The sequence below is a fragment of the Furipterus horrens genome, unplaced genomic scaffold, assembly GCF_987537825.1.
Source record: "Furipterus horrens unplaced genomic scaffold, mFurHor1.1.pri manual_scaffold_8, whole genome shotgun sequence".
Lineage (NCBI taxonomy): Eukaryota > Metazoa > Chordata > Mammalia > Chiroptera > Furipteridae > Furipterus > Furipterus horrens.
Genome location: NW_028327178.1, coordinates 64,596,702 through 64,618,081, shown reverse-complemented (window position 1 = coordinate 64,618,081; position 21,380 = coordinate 64,596,702). Strand labels below are relative to the sequence as shown.

Below are 21,380 nucleotides of genomic sequence, written 5' to 3'. Positions count from 1 at the left end.
AACAAATCAATAAAGCAAACACTGGAGCTAATAAACAAGTCCAGCAAAATTTCAATATATAAAACTAGCAATTAATAATCTGAAAGGGATATTAAGAAAACAAATTCCATTTATAATATCATCAAAAGAATAAAATACTTTGGAGTATATTTCAACCAAAGAAATGCAAGACTTGTACACTGAAAACTATAAAATATTGAACAAAATTAAAGATATAATAAATGAAAAGTCATCTTGTGTTCACAGACTATAACACTGAATGTTGTTAAGATGACAATACTTTCCAAATTTGTCTACAGATTCAATGCAATCCCCATTAAATCCCAGCTAGTTTCTTAGCAGAGATTAACAAACTGATCCTAAAATTCATATGGAAATGCAAGAAACCCCAAATAGCCAAAAGCAATTTCAAAAACTTACAATTTCAAAATTTACTACAGAGCTACAGTAATCAAACAGTGTGATACCAGCATGAAGACAGACATACAGATCAATGGATTAGAACAGAGCCCAGAAATAAACCTTTGCATATTGATCAAACAATTTTCAACAGTGTACCAAGATCATTCAATGGCAAAAGGACAGTGTATTCAACACATAGTGGTGGGAACACTGAAAATCTACAGGCAAAAAAAGAATGCAGTTGAATCCTTAACTAACACCATAAACAAAACAATAACTCAATATGGACCAAAGACATACACCCAGAAGTATAAAACTCATAGAACAAAACATAGAGGAAAAGCTTCATAACCTTGGGTTGGTAATTTCTTGGATACATGAAAAACACAGGCAAGAAAAGAAAAAATCAAAAAACTGGACTCAATACAAATATAAAACTTTGTGCATTAAAGGATACTAATAACAGAGTAAAAGGGCAACCCACAGAACAGGAGGGAATATTTACAAATCTGATAAGGGATTAATATCCAGAATATATAAAGAACTTCTAAAACTCAGTATCATAAAAGAATGACATGTTTCAAAAATGGGCAAAGGAACTGAATAGACATTTCTCCTAGGAAGATATACACATATGAATGTCCAATAAACACACGAAAAGATACTCAACATCACTAATCATTAGGGAAATGAAAATCAAAAGTTCGAGATACTGTTTCACACTCATTAGTGTGGTTATTAATAAACAAACAGAAAACAAGAAGTATTGGTGAGACTGTGGAGAAACTGGAACCCCTAGTACATTGCTGGTAGGATGGTGAAGTGGTGTAGCAACTGTGGAAAACAATTTGGCAGTTCCTCAAAAAGTTAAAAATGAACTCACCAGAAGAACCAGCAATCCCAATCCCAGGTATATAGCCAAGAGAACTGCAAACATACCCCCAACAAAAACTCAGACACAAGTATTCATAGCAGCAAGGATTCATAGTAGTCCCATAGTGAAAAGGACCCAAATGTTCATCAAATAGTAAATGGATAAACTGTGAAAATGAATTAAGTATCAGCACATGTTACAACCCAGGTGAACCTTGAAAAAGTTATGCTAAGTGAAAGAAGCCAAGCACAGAAGGCCACATATTATATAATTCCATATATGTTCAAGGCCTAGAATCAGTAAATCCATTTAGATAGACAAGAAATGGTGGTTTCCAGAGACTGGGAGAAGGAGAGAAGGAGATTTCTTTTCAGGATGATAATGTTTTGGAATTAGGTAATGGTGATGGTTATACACACCTTTATGGATATACTAAACACTACAGGCATGACACTCATTAAAAGGATTAATTATATAATGTGCAAATTATATCTCAATAAAAAAAGAAAATTAAATTTAAAAGTTAAATTTAAAAAAATATATTCAGAGTAAATTCTACCGGAAGTTGAAGAATCAGCAGTAACCTCACCTGCTCATAGATCTCAATGGCTTTCTGGTATTGCTCAAGTTGGGCAGCATATGCTGCCACCTTCAGCAGACACTTGTTTGCTGAACTGAAATAAAGAACCAGAGTACAGTAAGTAACAAATTGATAAATAAAAAGATATCCCTTCATTTGGTACAGTACAATATATTCAGAGTATAGTGAAGATTTGTCTTTTATCACACTTGACAAAAACCCATACTTGCCTGTTGGATTCTTCTCCTTTGTAATAATCCGCCGATTGTTCATAATGAGCAATAGCCTGAAACACACACATATATTATTCAAACTGCTTGTTTAAAGAATTGCATTTAAAAAATTACATTTGCATAGATATTTTTCTTATAAATGAACTATCCCAACAGTAAACCCTTCATAACTTAGCCTACTTTATTTAGGGAACACAAAAATGCATGCAGCTCTGGAAGCACAACGCTTGCTTTCTATCAAAATCTCTTCTTTCCCCCATGGCAATCTCTTCTTTTCCCCAGTCTGTACTCCAATTTAGGGTAGCCATGAGACCTATTCTTTCCAAGGGAATATAAACAGACATAATGTAAACTACTTCCAGGCTTGGTCCATACATCTGGCTTTGCATCCTTCTCCAGGCCTTTTCCGTTTCTCATGAGCTAGAATGTCAATGGCCAAGTCTAGAGTAATAATGGAAGCCAAAAGCTAAAGATGGCAGAACTTTTGTCTGCCCGGATCCTAAATAATTACAGAGGGCAGAATGGACATCAACCACTGGGGGACCGAACGCCCCCACCACTTCCAAATCCACAACAGCTACATTGGATTATTATTTTCGAGATGTAGAGTCCTATTAATTTTAGATTTATGGCTTGGTAAAGCAACACAGACTATCACAAATAACAAGTATCATCTAAAATAAAGGTGTTGTTTTCAATCTAAAACGTGTAGTACTGAATAAACAGTGAAGTGGAGGGAAACCAGCTTGCAGACTTGAAAGCTAGAAGCTCTTGTCCTGCTGTGGCATAACACTTAGTAAAATCAAGCATGTGACAACTAAGAAGGCAAAACATGCCTACTGGAGCTGGAAACTATGGAAATAAAGTCTATGGAAAGAGCCTGATGATAGTGTGTACTGCTATTTTCAGCAAGGTTTTATAAGAAAAAAATAACTCTGAAGAAATTAGCCATTTTGTAGGCAATTACGAAAGAAAACACACAAAGTGCAGAGATAGGGCTTCATAAGATTGAAAAAGCCAATACCTCTAGCAAGAGGGAAGTCTGAACAATGTTTTACATTATGGGTCTGGAAAACTTTTCTGTAACAGGACACATAATAACTATATTAGGCTTTGTGAACTATACATTCTGTTTTCACTAGTTTTCTCTCCTGTGGTAGCACAACTGTAGCCATAGATGATACATAAATGAACAAGTGTTCCTAGATACAAATAAACCTTATTCATGGACAATAGAATTTCAGTTTCATTTAATTTTTATGTGTCATGAATTCTTTTCCCCTCAATGATTAAAATATGTGAAAAACATTCTTAGCTTGCAGACATACATAAATAGCTGGTTGGTTTGTTGATCCCTGCCTTATATTTCAAGGTTCTTCCTCTAAACCTAAAAGAAACCTATGCTGCCCATCAGTTCAGTGGCTTCAAAGCAGCCCCAATGAGTTGAGAGGCCCAGAGACAGGGAAGAAATATATAGGGGTTGTCAAAAGTTCATTTAGCTTTTTCTGTATGATGGCTCTAGTAGTGCTTAGTTGTCTTTAACTTCACATTGTATTGTGACAGCTTTCATATCAACATGCATTTTTAAAAAAGTCAAAATTGGTGAATTTGTGTGCAGCCATTTTAATACTGAAGATGAAAAGATATGCAACATTTTTGGCGTATTATGCTTTATTATTTCAAAAAAAGATAAAAATGCAACTGAAACGCAAAAAAAGAGATCCATGCAGTGTATGGAGAAGGTGCTGTGGCTGATCGAATGTGTCAAAAATTGGTTTGTGAAGTTTTTTGGTACTGCTGACATTTTGGCCACTGAAGAAAGAAATTAAAGAAGATACAAATAAGTAGAGCACATACTGTGTTCATGAATAGGAAGAATGAACGTCATTAAAATGCCCATACTACCCAAAGCAGTTTATAGATTCAACACAATTCCTATCAGATACCAATGGCACATTTCACGGCACTAGAACAAATATTTCAAAAATTTATATGGAACCACAGAAGGCAACAGTGATCCTGATTAAGAAGAACAAAGTTGTAGGAGTCACACTTCCTACTATTAAACTATAATACAAGGCCACGGCAAACAAAACAGCATGGTACTGGAGAAAAAAAAAAGACAGGCATATAGATCAATGGAACAGAATAGAGAGCCTAAAAATAAACCCAATCCTTGCTCTGACTGGTGTTGCCTAGTGGGTTGGGCATCATCCTTCAAACCAGAAGAGCTCTTGTTCGATTCCTGATCAGGGCATAGGCCTGAGTTGCGAGGTAGGTTGGTGGCCTGCTAGAGGCAACTGATCAATGTTTCTCTCCCTCTCTTTCTCCCTCCCTCTGCTCCCCTCTCTTTAAAAATAAATAAATATAAATAAATAGTTAAAAAAAAAGAAGTCCATGCCTTTACAATCAATATTTGACAAAGGAGGTAAAAAATGCACAATGGGCTAAAAACAGCTTATTCAATAAATGGTGTTGGAAAAACTGGACAGATATGTACAAAAATAAATGAAAGTAGACCAAGTTCTCACACTACACATAAGAATAAACTCAAAATGGATTAAACACTTAAATGTTAGACTCAAAGTCATAAAATCCCTGGAAGAAAACATAAGAAGTAAAATCTCAAACATTGCTTATAGCAACGTTTTTTCTGATATATCTCCTCAGGCAAGGGAGACAAAAGAAAAAATAAACAGCTGAACTACATCAAAATAAAAAGGTTTTGCACAGCAAAGAAAACCATCAACAAAATGAAAAGAGAACACACCAAGTGGGAGAAAATATCTGTCAATACATCTGACAAGGGGTTAATATCCAGAATTTATAAAGAACTTTTAAAACTCAACACCAAAGAAAAAAACAAAGAAACAAAAAAACCCAACCCAATGAAAAAACAGGCAAAGGACTTTGAAGAAACACTTCTTCAAAGAGGACATACAGATGACGAATATATATATAAAAAGATGCTCATCATCACTAATCATCAGAGAAATGCAAATTAAAACCAAAATGAGATATCACCTCACACCTGCCATAAAGGCTATCATCAATAAATAAACAAGTGCTGCCAAGAATGTGGAGAAAGGGGAATCCTAGTGCATTATGGAAAGTCAGGGTGCTTGGTGGTGGCAAAAGTAGCTCAGCCCCAGATTGGGAAAACCAGTGGGAACATGGCAGCACACAGGACCTACTCCATACGCCGGTTTTCCTGTGGGGAACCAGGCCTGCATTTCTATAATAGCTTAAAAGCTTGCTTTCCTGGGCTGAGAACAACAGATGTTCAACATGTAACCTTGAAGCAGTTTCTTAGGATTTATTCTGGGCTGATTTTCAAGGACAGGATGTGGCTAGATCAGTTATCCTTATCATTCATGCATGTATAACATTCTTTTCTCTGTTATAATAAAACTAATAATCATGTAAGGCAATAGTTGGCAAAATGATTCATAACTTTCTTGGATGTAATCCACCTAAAGAGTTAATAAAAGCCTGTTCAGGCAAGGGCAAACTACGCTTTCTTCTTTAGAGAGTAGCCAGTTTTGACCCCTCTTCTCCACAGAATTCTTGCGGTCCATGTGCATTTACTCATTTCATCCATAACACCGTGGACCCCGCTGGTTGGAGGGCTACGACAGTGCACTATTAGCAGAAATATAGATTGGTGAAGCCACTGTGGAAAGCAGTATGGAGTTTCCTCAAAAAATTAAAATTACTGCTTTATGATCCAGCGATCCCATTTCTGGGAATTTATCTAAAGAAACCCGAAACACTAACTCAAAAGAATATATGCACCCCTATGTTCACTGCAGCATTATTTACTACAGCCAGGATTTGGAAGTAGCCCGGGTGTCCATCAGTAGATGAGTAGGTAAAACAACTATAGTACATTTAACAATGGAATAGTATTCAGCCATAAAAAAGAAAATTTTATCCTTTGTGACAGCATGGATGGACTTGAAGACATTATGCTAAGTGAAATAAGGCAGTCAGAGGAAGAAAATTACCATATAATTTCAGTCATATATGGAATCTAATGAACAAACTGAACTAAAAAAATAGACATGAATTCATAGAGCAGATTGATAGCTTTGAAGGGGGAGGGTTGTGGGTCAGACGGATGGAGTGAAAAAGAAAAATTCAAGAAAGAACTCATGGACACAGACAACAGTGTGATGACTGTGGTGGGGTGGGTGGAGGTGGAAGAGGATATGGGGGGATAAATGGTAATGGTAAAAAGACAATAAAAATACATACATAAATAAATAAATAGAAAAAAATAATCTCCTTTGAACTATTCTCACTCTCTCAAGTAGTTAGCACTAGTTTGTAGTGTAATAGGGAAACATATGAGAAATATACCCAAATCTTTTTGTAAAGAGTATCAGTCCTATAACCTCATTGGCCTAAAAGCAGCCATCAATGAAGAAAGCGTTCAAGCTCAACAAAACCTACTACACCAATACCAACATTATCAAAATAACTCCTAGAACATAACTGGATTATTCCATTATAACATAGAAGAGATACTGTTAATATGAGTAACAAGAAGATTTTCTCCAAGCACATGTATATAACAGATCAGATAAGAAGGAAATATAGCTACTTTCTCCCCAGTTCTTACAACAACAGAACTCAATGAATAAGTTGGGTAGAAGCATATATAACTGTTATTTTTGAGGATTAAAAAAAAAAGGCCTATGTCAACAATTTGGTTTAACCTAATGCTTATTAAATAATGATACTGGTTCATCAAAATGGTATAACTATAAACTACAGCTAGATTTATCATAGTAAAAAAATTAAATTTAGTTTTTAATAACACTAGTTAAACCGATAATAAAAAATGGTTTTCCCAAGTTCTGGCAGAGACTGAAGTTAAAAAGAAAGCTTATCTAGTGGATTAGAGAAGTTTTAGATGAATGAGGTTAGCCACAGGTTAATTTTGATGTCCACCTAGTTTGGAATTTTAACATGTAGTGAAACTTACCAGGCATAAGCAGGCCCTCACACACTAGAAATCAGCCCACTGTATCTTATAGTTCCAAGGACAACATATGAAAAGTAGAACACAGCCACCAATAACAATAGCATACAAAACAATAAATCCAGAAACAAAACCCAGCTGATTATCCTGTCATTTAAGTAGCATTCCAAAAGCATCACAATACTCATTGAGAGGTCTAGTTAAGTGGCACAATGCTGGAGAATACATGGATCCTGAAATAAAAGACAAGATTCTCTAGGACTGTATCCATATCATTAAAGCAAATAAAATTTTCAGAGTTCAAGATGGTGAAATAGCCTTAATATGGTGTCTATTCTTTTAGAATATATACCTCCAGACAGGACCTAACAGGGACCTGACATACTACATGTAATACTACATTGTAAAAAATAGTATTAAATCATGTTCTCCAGGGACTTAAAACAGAAATGAGTCATAATTCCTCTGGATCATATATAAAGGACCCAAATGCCCTGGCTGGTGTGTCTCAATGGGTTGAGCACCAGCCTGTGAACCAAAAGGTAGTGGGTTAGATTACTGTCAGGGCACATGCCTGGGTTGTGGGCCAGATCCCCAGTTGGGGGCATGTGAGAGGCAACTAATCAATATTTCTTTCCCTCTCTTTCTCTCTCCATTCTCCTCTCTTTAAAAATATTTTTTTAGTACATTTTATCAAGTCGTTACAGTAGTCCTAATTTCTTTTCCCTTTGCTCCCCTCTGTCCAGTACCCCACTTCCCTCTAGAAATCCTACAACCCTTAGTTCATGACCATGGGTTGTGCATATAGGTTCCTTGGCTTCACCTTTTCCTATATTATTCTCAACTTTCCCCTGTCTATTTTGTACCAACCAATTATGCTTCTTAATCCCTGCACCATTTCCCCATTTCTCCCCGCTCCCCCTCCCAGATGATAACCCTGCAAATGATCCCCATACCTACTATTCTGTTTCTATTCTGGTTTGTTTAGTTGGATTTTGTTTTTATTTTTTAGATTCAGTTGTTGACAGTTGTGAATTTCTTGTCATTTTAACGTTCATAGTTTTGATCTTCTTTTTCTTAAATAAATCCCTATAACATTTCATATAATAATGGCTTGATGATGATGAACTCCTTTAGCTTTACCTTGTTTGGGAAGCACTTTATCTGTCCTTCCATTCTAAATGATAGCTTTGCTGGATAGAGTAAACTTGGTTGTAGGTCCTTGCTTTTCACCACATGAATCCTTGCCAGTCCCTCCTTGCCTGCAAAATTTCTTTTGAGAGATCAGCTGATAGTCTTATAGGCACCCCTTTGTAGGTAACTCTCTTCTTTTCTCATACTGCTTTTAAGATCCTCTCTTATTCTTGAACCTCTGGTATTTTAATAATGATGTGTCTTGGTGTGGTCATCTTTGGGTCTAGCTTGTTTAGGACTCTCTGTGCTTCCTGGACTTGTATGTTTATTTCCTTCACCAAATTTGGGAAGTTTTCCTTCATTATTTTTTCACATAAGCTTTCAATTTCTTGCTTTTCCTCTTCTCCTTCTGGCACCCCTATGATTCAGATGTTGGCATGTTTAAAGTTGTCCCAGAGGTTCCTAAGCCTCTCCTCATTTTCTTCAATTCTTGTTTCCTCATTCTGTACTGGTTGACTGTTTTTTTCCTTATTTCCAAATCGTTTATTTGAACTTCAGTTTCCTTCCCTTCACCATTGGTTTTGTGTGGATTTTCCTTTGTTTCATTTAGCATAGCCTTTATTTCTTCCCTTATGCGTTAGTCGTACTTAATCATATTTATCAAGTCTGTGAGCATCTTTAACTCCAGTGTTTTGAACTCTGCATTTGTTAGGTTAACTATCTCCTTGTCACTTAGTTCTCCCACTGGAATCTTGAGCCGTTCCCTCTTTTGGGCCATAGTTCTCTTGCTCCTTATCTTGACAGGCCCCTGTGTTTGCCTCTGTGTCTTAGGTAGAGCTGTTGTACCTGTTACATTGTAAGGGTCAGAGTCTTAGGTATTCGTCAATACAGAGTGACCCATTTCACCACGTTGTGGTGCTATATGTGGGGGAGGGGTCTGAGAGAGAACAATGATGCTTGCTCAGCACTGTCCCCTTTTCCAGGCACTTCTGCTCCTGTATGGGACTAGCATCCCTCTAGCCATTGCCCTGGCCATTGTTCCCAGAGTGGGTGGGTTTGCAGACGTTCTTGGACCATGGGGCCCTTTAAACAAATGGACTCTGCTGAGAGACTGGCACTTTTTTCCTCCAACCCAACCCCCACTCGTTTGCACAGTCAGAAGCAATGAGGCTTCATTTTCGCTGGCGCTGGAACCGTGAACTGAGGGGTCTGGCCTGGTGCTGGGAGCACTCCCCAGGTGCCCCTCCCTACTTTTTAAACCATGTGACTTCGCTTTCTGCCAGCCTGCCACTGCTACTGCCACTGCTGCTGCCACACTGCTTCCTCTCCACCCCAGCTCTGCCCCTCTTACCTGTCTGGCTGAGTGTTTCTTCTTTATATCATTGTTTGTTTGACTTCCATGCAGCTCGATTTTCTGGAGCTTCTGGTTGTCTCTAGTTTTGAGATAGCTGTGTTCCTTCTTAGTTGTGGAGGGAGATGCAGCATGTCTATCTAGGCCTCCATCTTGGCTGGAAGTCCAAAATCTTTTTATTTAAAGGACCCATTCATTATTTGGTTCACTGTATTACTTCATGAAGTCAAAGTAGTAATGTTAGTTTATGAAATTTCACACTTTATTGTTCACTAGCTAAAATATGTGAATGACTCAGGGAAGATATGGAAGCTAGTATTAAAATGTAAGAAATTCATTTGTAACAAATTAAATATAAAGTACCTTGGTGAAACATTTTTTCAAACTTCAACTTCATATACTACCTGCCAAAATCTGGTGAGTCCAACTAGGGACTCGAAGGCAATGATGTTTCTAAACACAGGAGACCAAACATCTGTGAACATGACAAGTTAAGCCTTTGTTTGTTGAAAAAACGATGCCACCTACTGGCCAACTATCAGAATGGTAGGAACGCTGAAGAGTGAGTAATGGGATTTCGGACGTTGTCATGGCAAATCATCATTAAAAAATAAAAAAAGAAAGAAAACAATAGTACACTATAAATCATTGTATCTACCCTTAACTTTAAGGGGACTCATGTGGTGAAGTAGTTGTCTGAGACCAGGCCCTCGCAGCAGAAATGGCAAACAGCACTTCAGCTTTTGCCTCCAGAGTACCCTTCTGACTACTGTGGACAAGGAGCTGATGCAGTAGCCTTTGCTGGCAAGATGACACACAAATGTTCATCTCCCCAAGACTGAGTCCACCCCAATAAAGGCAGTTGTAAGTGTTGAGACTTAGGAGTTTTAAGAACAGCATCTACAGAAATTGCTCACATGTTGGATGTGGAGAAAGAAAAGGCAAGTACGTCTGTGGTTTGGAGGGAAATATCAGAGTGGGAGAGAGGGCAAGACCAGAATTTAGTCTTAGACATGCTTGGTTTGAGATGCAAGTAGAGAGCTTGGCAGACATGGGGACATAGGAATATAAAGTTCAAAAAGAGGTCTAGGCTGTAGACAGCTTTGCAAGTTCACTGGGATACAGATGATACTTAAAGTTGTGACACTGAGTACAGAGAGAGGTACCAAGGGAGCAAGTGCAGACAGAGAAGACAGAAACCCAGTTCCAGGACACTTCACATTATGGAGTGAGGAGAAGAAACAAAAAATGGGTTAAGGAGTTAGGAAGAGAACCAGGTAGGAGATGTGTTCCAGAAGCCAAGGAAAGAAGTAAAACAAAGGAGAGGAAGAGTGACAACTGTCCAATGCTGCAGCAGGCACAGAGTGCCTTGACCATTAAGATAGCATGCAACTGGAATCTCTCAGCATGCTTGGTGTTCATTAGTCTTACAGTAAATAGCGATGATCTCCACTACAGTTTCTCTTCCTGACTCACACCTGTTGTTTTCCACAATACTCAGTAAGACAGTTTTACATAAACATTTGCCTTCAGTCTGAGTTGAGGCAGCCTCTGAAGTCTGACAAATGTGTTTTCCTCTCCAGCTCTCCTGGACATCCCTTAACAGTAAGAAACAGGAGAGTGGGGCCAACTTTGCATCAGCTCCACTGGTTCCAACCTGAGTGATCCTAGGCAGTGTAACCATTTTGAGTCCTAGTTTCCACAGCCATAAAGGGGTGTTAGTGTTATAAAGCTGAATAGTGGTGAAATTCATAGCATACCACCAAGGACAAAGCCTGGAAAACAGTAGATGCTCAATAAGTGTTTCCTCCTTCCTCTTTTCTTCTGCTTCTAGAACCATGCCTTGTTTTATTGCATTTCACTGATACTGCATTTTCATCAACATCAAAGCAACATTTTCCCCCAGCAAACAGATTAGGGCTCATTGAAGGCTTAGATCATGGTTAGCATTTATTAGCAATAAAATAATTTTAAAATTAATGTATGTACATTGTTCTAGTAGACATAGTACTATTGCATACTTAACAGACTTCAGTAAGTCTTCACTTAATGTTGTCAATAGGTTCTACCACCTTAAGCAAAATGACATAACAAAACTAATTTTATCACAGGCCAACTGACATACACAAGAGTTAAGTTCCTATAATATCTCATCAATGTTATAATGGAACAACACAGAACAAATGATGCTACATACAAGGACATGTTGTATAATATAAACATAGCTTTTACAAGCACTGGGAAATCAAAAAATGTGTGGCTCACTTGATAGTGATTTTCACTTTATAGTGGTGGTCTGGAATGAAACTCACAATATCTCTGACGTATGCCTGTATAAACCACCACTTAGAAAGCCATACCTGAGTGAAGCAGATATATGGCCAAGTTGGTGTTCACCTACCTTCTTCTCTGGGGGTCAAGGCCTGAAGATAAGGGTGTGCAAATGCCCATAGTATTTAAGCTTCCTTCACAGGGTCACAGAGACCTCACCAAAAGAGATGAAGATTCTCCTGACATGAATCACATGAGCAGAAATAGCAAGTAAATCTTAACTAGCTCTCATCTCAAGACACTCACTCCAGGAAAACAGTCCATCTACTCCTTAGCCACCAGCCTCCTCAAACTTTCACATGAAGCCATATATGACTGACCGCTCTATTCCACTCAACTCTGTTGGAAGACGGAAAGGTCCCTGAAGTCAACTACCCGCTTCACATCAAGTTGATGAGGAACTGAATCCATTGCTTACCTTCTCAAGGTCTACCAGTTCAGTCTCATAAATCTCAGCAATGGTAATGTGGTGTTTGGCTGCGATTGTAAACCTTCCCTGAGGGAAAACAAAAAACAGAGTCACCTTACTGGTTTACCTATTTTAATGCCAATCAGCTTAGGAGCAAGAAAAAAAGTCCAACCCACAGACACTCAAACAATGCAATGTCTTACCATGTCTGTGTAAATGTCGATGGCTGCATTTAAGCAGTTGATAGCCTCTGAAGCGTAGGCATTTAAGGAAAACAATGAAAAATCTATTCAGTCAAAGAGGGTTCAGGTGAGCCTATCTTTCTGGCTGCTACTAGAACATTAAGGGGGTCCCATTTGGTGCGGGGCAGGGCAGGTTGGTTAGTGAGAAGCAAATATGAATCACACACAAATCCAGAGCCTCCCACCATGCTCTGTCCACAGCAACTGCAGTTGCAACTTAGGGAACTGGAGCTAGAGTGGTATTGGCTCAGCTCCTCTTAACCTAAGAGTGAGGACTCCAACCAGGGGACAGATTGCATTATAAAGAAAACAAATAGAGATTGTCAACAATGATCATCTACATCTGCTATAACACAAATGTAAATGTATTCTTCAGTGACATCATATATATATATATATACAAATTTTGGAAGACAGTACTTTATAAGGAAGATGACTTCAATAGGGTACTCTTCGTACAGCCAATCAAAACCACTCTGAAATCCTCGTTCATACAACTCTTAAGCAGTCAACATTTTGTGCAATGTTAAAGATGCTAAATTTTGGTGTACTAACATATACACAAAAGGAAGAAAAAAATCTAATAAGTGACAGTGTTAATAAAGTATATTAATTTTCTAAAACAGTGAGTCAACACACCATCACAAAATGGTGGTGTTTTTAATTCTGGCATTTGTTTGACAGCCCTATATTTACTGCTTCTGGAAAAGAGGCAGCAGAGTAAAAAGGTCTGACTAAAGAATTAGAAAGTAGATTTAAAAAAATAAAAGCAATTTTCTCCTCAACTATGTAAGAAGTGTGCAGTCATTGCCACACTTTTAAAAATACAAATATATAAAGAGAGGAAAATAAGATACCTATAATCCCACTCAAACCCACTTTTATTATTTGATATGTTTTGCCTTATAGTGTTTTCTAAGTGCATTTCTGTGTGCACAGCCTTCATTATGAATTTGAGATCTCAATTCTCATGTGGTTCTTTAGTTACTATGAGAACATATCCAGGTCACTAAAGATTTTCTGAAATCAGGGATTATAATGACCACATCATATTCTATAATACTGATGCATCATAACTTGGCTTTTCTCATCTTTTGCCCACTTAGGCTTTGTTCAGTTTTTCTCTTTTGAAAATAAATTGTGATCAATCTCTATACAAAAGCCCTTGAAAATATCTTATTTGTGTATGATAGAGTCATAAAATTTGGAATTTCTATGTTAAAATGTACTGATAAAATAAAAAAGAGAACTCCATAGCTATGAGTGCATGTTTGGAAAGAAATAAATGCTTTTAACCATTAAGTGTGCACTCCTATAACTAAAAAAGTAATAACATTTGCAAACTTTTACCACTTTAAGTGGTAAAACAAATACTTTGAGAAACACTTTAAAAAGTCAGATAACTACTGTGTGAATAAGTTGATTTTAAGAGTCAGATATTACAATCTCCCATTAACTGGATCTTAAAACTCACTAGGTACTTAGGATTGAGGAAATATGGGAGTTTTCTTTAGTAAGCAATATACATATACATATTCATAAAGTTAGGATATAAGAAGTATTACATAAAATTAAAGCTATTTTCCAAAAAATTATCCAAAATGCAGCATAAATAACGTTTAAGAAAATGATGTTAAGCAACTAGACAGCCAGGATAAATTTAACGTATCTTCTCATTAAAGGTCCAAATGATTAAAGAAAAATTTCTAAAATTACCGAAATCTCTATTATTATAAAGTACAAAAATTTATTTTTACCAAGGCTCAAAAGGTACAGCAGTATAACTTGTGAAAAGGTCATCAACATCAGCCCTGCTATCCTAGACCAGTTATGTTCAACCTTCTTCATCTCATGGCACACATAAACTAATTACTGAAATTCTGTGACACAGACAAAAATATATCCTTTGTCAAGCTGACAAAAAAAATAGTTATAATTTGATTCATGCAGAACAGACAACTACTGTTGTGTTGGCTGCTGTCATTTTTTTATTTGACAATCTAAGGGAAAATGGGTCAGTGCTCATGACTAGTCAGTTACTGAATGTTTTTAAAATTCTTGTGGCACATGAGTTGAAAATCAGTGTCCTAGACAGAGGTATGTCTTACCTTGAGGGTCTGCCTTTTTGTAAGCATTCCCAGCATCCACAAAGCTGGTAGCAGAATCATGTTTGCTCTGAAGCTGCATATGGAGCTTGGCTGCCTGACAAAATGCATTTCCTGCAGCTGAGGAAGATAAAGTACTACAATTAAACAGAGAGGTACAAGTATTCCCACAGAACAGCCCATGCCCTAAGTGCTAGACCTGCTCCTAGAAAGTTCCATTCTACTGAAAATAAGCACTCCAGTCAGAAGAACATGAAAATGTGGTCTAGCGCATCTTAGATGTATATAAAAATCACCAGAATCGGTCAAAACAGTGATAAAACCTTCTCTCGGCTACAGAGGAACTCCCAAGTGGCCCGAGCAATAATCCTGCATTCAATAGCAACAGCCTACTCTCAGGCTGTTCAATTCTGTTCCACAGAGTATACTGAACAAAGACTGGCAGGTTCAAGCTATTGATGTTTAAAGAAAGATAAAACACTGACATCAAGCATATTTATTCGATCATCCTTCTATCTGATAGTGTCCACTGGACTTAGTTGTGATTGTTGAAGAAAATTGCTAATGTAGGCTTCATGGACAAAAGTTTCTCAAAGAGTGATAATTACGCTACAATTATGAAATTCAAAGTTTATGACACAATATGACTGCAATTTAGAAAAGGTTTAATTTGTCTGTATCCCATTTGGTCTCATAACTCATAACACTTCCCTGCAGATAGGTTTGGTTATGGGGTGCTGCCCAGGTCTTCATTGGAACATAGCACAGTGTGCAAGATTTGTGCACTAAATTTTTTTTTTCAGAAAAGGTTCTGGATCAGGGACTATAAATTCTGAAGTGACCCCCCCCCCAAAAAAAAAGAGGGAAGGGATGCCCAGCAGAGAAGTCACACGAACAAGGAACAAATGCTTGAAGGCAAGAAAGGGCTGACACTTAGCCAAAGACAAGCCCATACTGCCTGTGGGAGGAGGAATGAAAGTGTGGGGCCAGTGGAAATCAAGATGGACAATGCTGACAGGCCAGTTCAGGGAAGCCTTTAAATGTTAACATGAGAAACCTAGGCAAGGCTGAATCTACTTCATCATGAGGTTCTCCATTCAGAGAGCACAGTACCGTGGCAGTGCCTCAGAAAAATGAGCACCATAGATTGGGAAGCACAAAGGCCTATGGAGACACAGCTCAGTAAAGTCTGGAATAGGGAAGTCAACACTAACAGGAATGGAGGGGAAAGAATTTGTTCCACTAGGAAAAGCACAATAAGAATATCACAAAATCTTTTGGTATTAAAAAACCACTTTTCAAAAACATACAGAATATACTGTCAGATGCCTAAGCACCCATTGCTAGTATTAAACATTTACTTTAAATTTCTTTTTAAGAGATAAAACATTCATTTCCCTTAAAGCTTCACCTGCTGTCCCTTGTCCCTATCCCTGTTCCAGAGGTAACCATGCAATTCCCACTGGAGTTTCTAGACTTTCACTTGAGGGAAAAAAGGCAGTACAAACTCCCCAGCCAGCCTGCCCAGGTTTAATTCTTGCTCTGTGAAAGAAAGAAAGAGTGCCCAGGCAGTTTTGAAAATAGTTCACCATCAGCATGGAACAGAGAACCCCTGCCCACCAGGCTTTAACCCTTTCATTGGCGAATCATGAGGCTGGGGTTCCCAGAGGAGGAGCCAATGCCACTTCATGGGTAGCGGGGCAGGCACCTGAAATACTTGCGGCAGCAGCTAACTTGTAAATGGCAGTTCAGGAATATGTCAGTTAAATGGAAGTTTTGATGGGCTCTGCTTCCGAAGAGTATAGTAATAACTTGGATCTCCCAAGTAAAGTGCTTATAATAGACTGGCTCCAGTTACACATTTTGGTCATTATTATTACAGGCAAATCTATCCTACAACCAACAGAAGTGATTGGCATGTTTAAACATCATTATTTCCTTTAAAACTTACATTTTTTCTCTTCCACCAGTAATTTCATTTTTGCAGTTTATCTATGTTGACCAATCATGGTCCAGCCTTTCCTCACTAAATATAACACCACAATATCCAGGCTGTCTAGGGCAATATTTCCCCAGATAATATTAAGTGCTTTGATTTTATAGTTTCCAAAACTAGTTGCTGGCTTACTTTTTCACTGAGCACTCATTCCAATCAACAAATGCTAACAAATGCCAGCTTGATTTATTCAAACTTAAAAGTATCTTTAAAGAAGCATATATTAAACTAAAGTCATACAACTTCTCAAGCTAACTTTCTTCACCTGTAAAATTGGTTTAATACCTGCCAGGATTCTCTCTCAAAAGCTCAGTGTCAAAGAAATTAGCTTAATCTTTACAAAATAACTTTTAAAACAATAGAAGTGCAGTGGTATTAGGATCACCACCACTGCAACACAGAAATAATTTCACAGAATCCAATATTTATTTATTTATTACTCAAATATCCTGAGCATCTATCATGTTGCAGGCACCAGTCCAGGCCCTGCAAATATAGCAGAGATGAAACACAGAAACAGCCTGGCCTTCTATGGTTTACATTCTAATGAGGGGGCCGCACATAATAAAAATACATACACAATATAAATTAGTAAACATTTTTCACTTACTTATGCTAGATGGTGATAAGGGCATTGAAAAAAAGGAAAGGGGATTTCCAGGAAAAAGAAGATTGCTATCTTTAAAAGGGGTAGCCCAGGAAGACCTGAGAAGACAACATTTGAAGGAGATAAAGGAAACATAGAATCAGCTACACTCTATTTTGGGGAAGAGTGCAAGAAAGGCTCTGAGGCGGTAGCCAGGTGAATGATGGGAGTGGGTGGAAGAGAAGTTAGACACAGGAAGAGACAGGGATCAAGGTTCAGGTAGATCCTGAAAGGCCACTGTAAAGGACTTTAGCCCTTATTTAAAATGACAGAAGCTAACATGTGTTTGAACAGAATTACTTTGGTGGTTCACTAAAACAGACTACTAGGGGTAGGAATAAATTTGTTTTTCAAATCAGTGATAGAGAGCATCCCCACTCAGACCAATAAATACAATAATTCCGTTGATTTTGTTATGTGTAATTTCACTGAGTGGAAAGCATTACTTTAAAAAAATGGCAATAAGTCTGTTGGGATTTATATAAATAATCTCCCTCTGTCACATTTCTCAATGGAACCACAATCAGTTATCACAGAGCTGTTCTCAGAGTAAGAAACAGAAGTTCTCTACTAATGTATATGTAAAAAAAAAAAAAAAAAAAAAACAAGCATTTTTATTTATCCTACCTGTTTTTGAGTTTTACTATAATTTTCAATCTTTATGGCAACAGATTTACTTGAGCACATTAGTTAAGAAGCAAAAATTACTCTTACTGTATGAAGTGGTTTATAGCAATTAAAACAGACCCAGTCCTTGTGTTTAAATTTTATATCAGGATTTCAACTTCATTCACTAAATCCAGGTCTTTTAATCCCAGTTCATGGTGGCCACACCAGTTATTCAGTGCTGACACCTGGCTTGGGGTCAACAGTCTTATTTTCTAAGGGGACAGCAGTCATTTCCTTCTTCAAAGTAATTTTAAAGTTATCTGCCTGAAAAGCAAACGAACAAAAACTGTATACATACCACTCCAATTTTTAGCCATCTTGAACATATTTGCAGCTCTGGTATACATTTCACAAGCCTCTTCTAGTCTTGTGTTTCCTCTGAGAAAAATTTTAAAATGACATTAAGTTTTACTATAACAATCATCTATGTCTCTAATTTTCAAACAATAATTATTTAATTAGCACATATAATACTATGTGCCAAACAAGCAGAATAGAATCTTCACAGCTGCTTAAAAGGGATATTCTTATTCCTGTTTTCCGGATGAGGAAACTAAGGCATACAAAAGTAAAGTAACTAGCCGAAGGTCACATAGCAAGGATGCCAAAGAACTGAGACTCAAATACTGATCTGGCTGACCCCAGATCTTTACCCTTAGCCAGAGTTCTCTCCATGCATGAAAACTAAAGTTTATATCAATCTAAGAAATTAGAAGTACATTTTCAAAGGAGATTAAAATCGGAAGGATAAAGACATCTTTACAATATCCAAGGGTTTATCACTATGTTTATTTAGGCTTAAAAATAAAAACAAAACCTGAAGCCAGAGCATATAAGAAAGTGCCACACTGTTGAATGGCTATATTACCTGTCAACTGTGTGGTAGGGAACAAGGCCTTCCTCAGTTTGGAAGGGGATGTAAGTTCCAGCCACTCACCTGGTGTTGAAATGCCTTTTACAACACCCTGAGGTGGAAACTACTCCACTGCTGCTTTCAAAACATACACTCTGGAAAGTTCTTCAGCAGCTGATTCCACTACGGAATAGTTTTAGCTGCTTAGAAATTTTTTCTTACATAAAAGCCAAAAATAATCCTCTATAACTTATACCAGTTTTTAAAATCAACCTTGCTTTCACTAAGCTAAGGCCCCTCTAATTAAAGATGTTTCTCTATCAAGTCTATCTATATTATAAGCACAGAGTAACCAGAAGAAAACCACAACACAGCAGAATATAACTGTATAGTATACATAATAAGTAACTGAGAGTGAAGAATAGACACAAAAACTGACAGGAGAGGTCAAGGTTGACAAGAGTGACAATGATATGAACATAAGCAAGGGCATCATATATGCCAGGAACTCAAACAAGCTTCAAACTCTGACTTAGAGGCATGCAGCTCAGTCAATAAAGTCCCAGTGCAGTGGGGCTGATAGGTTCAGGTGTGATTTACACCTTAGGCAACAGCAACTACTGTCTGATTCTAGGCTAGTTCTTTGGTTCTTTGGGCCTCTGTTTTTGCATTTGTACTGAAGGTAATATTATCTATATCTTTGGGTTATTATGAGGATCAAAAGAAATACTTGACCTAGAGTATGTACTCAATCAGGATGATTATTATAATTGGATTCACATATTGAAGGCATAAAATCCTTTAGGGATGTTTGTACATCAGGTCTAATAGGGACGCGTATCTAGAATATATAAGAAACTTGAACAACTCAATAATAAAAACACTAATAACCCAATTAAAAAAATAAGTAAAGGATCTAAACAGACATTTCTCCAAAGAAGATATAGAAATACCCAATCACATGTAAGAAGATGCTCAACATCATTAGCCATCAGGGAAATGCAAATCAAAACCACAAATGAGGTACCACTTCGTTCCCACTAGGATGGCTAGAATCAAAAGACAGGTAATAACAAGTGATAGAGAGGATGAGGAGAAATTAGAAACTTTATATATTGCTGGTACAAATATAAAATGGTTCAGCCACTTTGGAAAATACTTTGGCAATTGCTCAAAATGTTAAACAGAGTTACTACATGATCCAGCAATTCTACTACTAACTATATACCAAAGAGAAATGAAAACATAATGTCCACAGAAAATGTGTATACAAATGTTCACAGCAGCATTATTCATAATAGCCAAAAAGCAGGGACAACCCAAATGTCCATCAACTGATGAGTAAATAAAATGTGGTGTACACATAGAATGAAATATTAGACAATAAAAAGGAATGAATTGCTGATACATGGTGCAATGTGGATAAGCCTTGAAAGCACATGTTAAGCGAATGAAGCTGTAATGGGGTGCAAAGCATGGGTCTCCTGAATATAGGGGAACCCCCACAATCCTTGATCGGGGTAAGGGAAGACTGGATAGTACAGCGTTTAAGATACATTGTATCATATAACAAAAGACAAGTTAAATAACCATGCCTTCATGGAGGGAAGAGGGCTGCTGTCCAGGGCGAATTCTGTACTTGACTCTGAGAACAGTCAGGACACCAGAAATAGCCAGGTGAGACAGATATCCACCCCACATGCTTCAGTGTCACTGGGAACCACATGCTTCATTGTCACTGGGAACTCTTGCCATGACTAAAGATGGCAGCAGAAAGAGGGTAAAAGACACTGGGGCTAGATATGAGATCACATAGGAAGTTCCAGGCAAGCATTTAAATTAGGGCAGGCTGAAGGTTAGGAAGAGAGAGCCAGGAGGTCTGTGGTGAGAGAAGAGGTCCACCAGGAGGGTCTGAAAGTCAATGAGTCGGTTACAAGGAGGATGGCCAGAAAGTCCCCCTGGAGAAGATGGTGGCAGAGCTGACAGAGCTGCAGGGACCTGCCTAGCCACCAAATCTGTGAGATGTTTAGAGCTGAACTGTGACTAGCGATGTTGAGCTGTAGACTTCTGCTTTCTGAAAGATGGTACCTCTGAGTGACATATTCTGAAACTGGCCTGGTTTGGCAATGGGATGCAAGACTATGTGTTTTGGGGTGTTTTTAAAGGGAGTGGGACTTAATGGCAGAAATCTGCATAGCCTTTAAATAAACAGCCCCTTCCCCTTTTCACCAAACTCTTGCATTGGGAGTTATACTTCAATTGAACCCTACAGCTTTAGCGGGGTTCTGTAACAAAGCCAGTCACAAAAAATCTCATACTGTATGATTCTATTTATATGAAAGGTATACAGTAGGCAAATCCACAGAGACAGAAAACAGATTACTGGTTGTTTAGAATGTGAGTACTGGGGGAAAAAAGGCTGCATGGGGGAACAATTTCTTTTCGGGTTATGAATATGTTCTAAATTTATAGTAGTAATAGTTACATAGCCCTGTGAATATGCTAAAAATGACTAACTTCTATACTTTAATTTTATGATATATAAAATTATATATATATATATCGTCG

The 21,380-nt window shown here is 37.6% G+C and overlaps 1 protein-coding gene across 2 annotated transcripts in view; it reads right to left on the bottom strand.

The window, feature by feature from the left end:
• NAPB (NSF attachment protein beta) overlaps positions 1–21,380 on the bottom strand; it is a 64,816-nt gene that overhangs the window by 11,279 nt on the left and 32,157 nt on the right. The window contains exons 2-7 of one of the 2 annotated variants that reach the window (XM_090285962.1): positions 18,258–18,337; positions 14,652–14,768; positions 12,505–12,551; positions 12,311–12,388; positions 2,087–2,142; positions 1,866–1,950 (exon numbers count right to left, since the gene is read on the bottom strand). In XM_090285962.1, coding sequence (XP_090142088.1) covers positions 1,866–1,950; positions 2,087–2,142; positions 12,311–12,388; positions 12,505–12,551; positions 14,652–14,768; positions 18,258–18,337 — 463 coding nt within the window. Of the gene's footprint in view, positions 1–1,865; positions 1,951–2,086; positions 2,143–12,310; positions 12,389–12,504; positions 12,552–14,651; positions 14,769–18,257; positions 18,338–21,380 lie in introns of those variants that run through there. The other variant, XM_090285963.1, reaches the window with a different exon arrangement.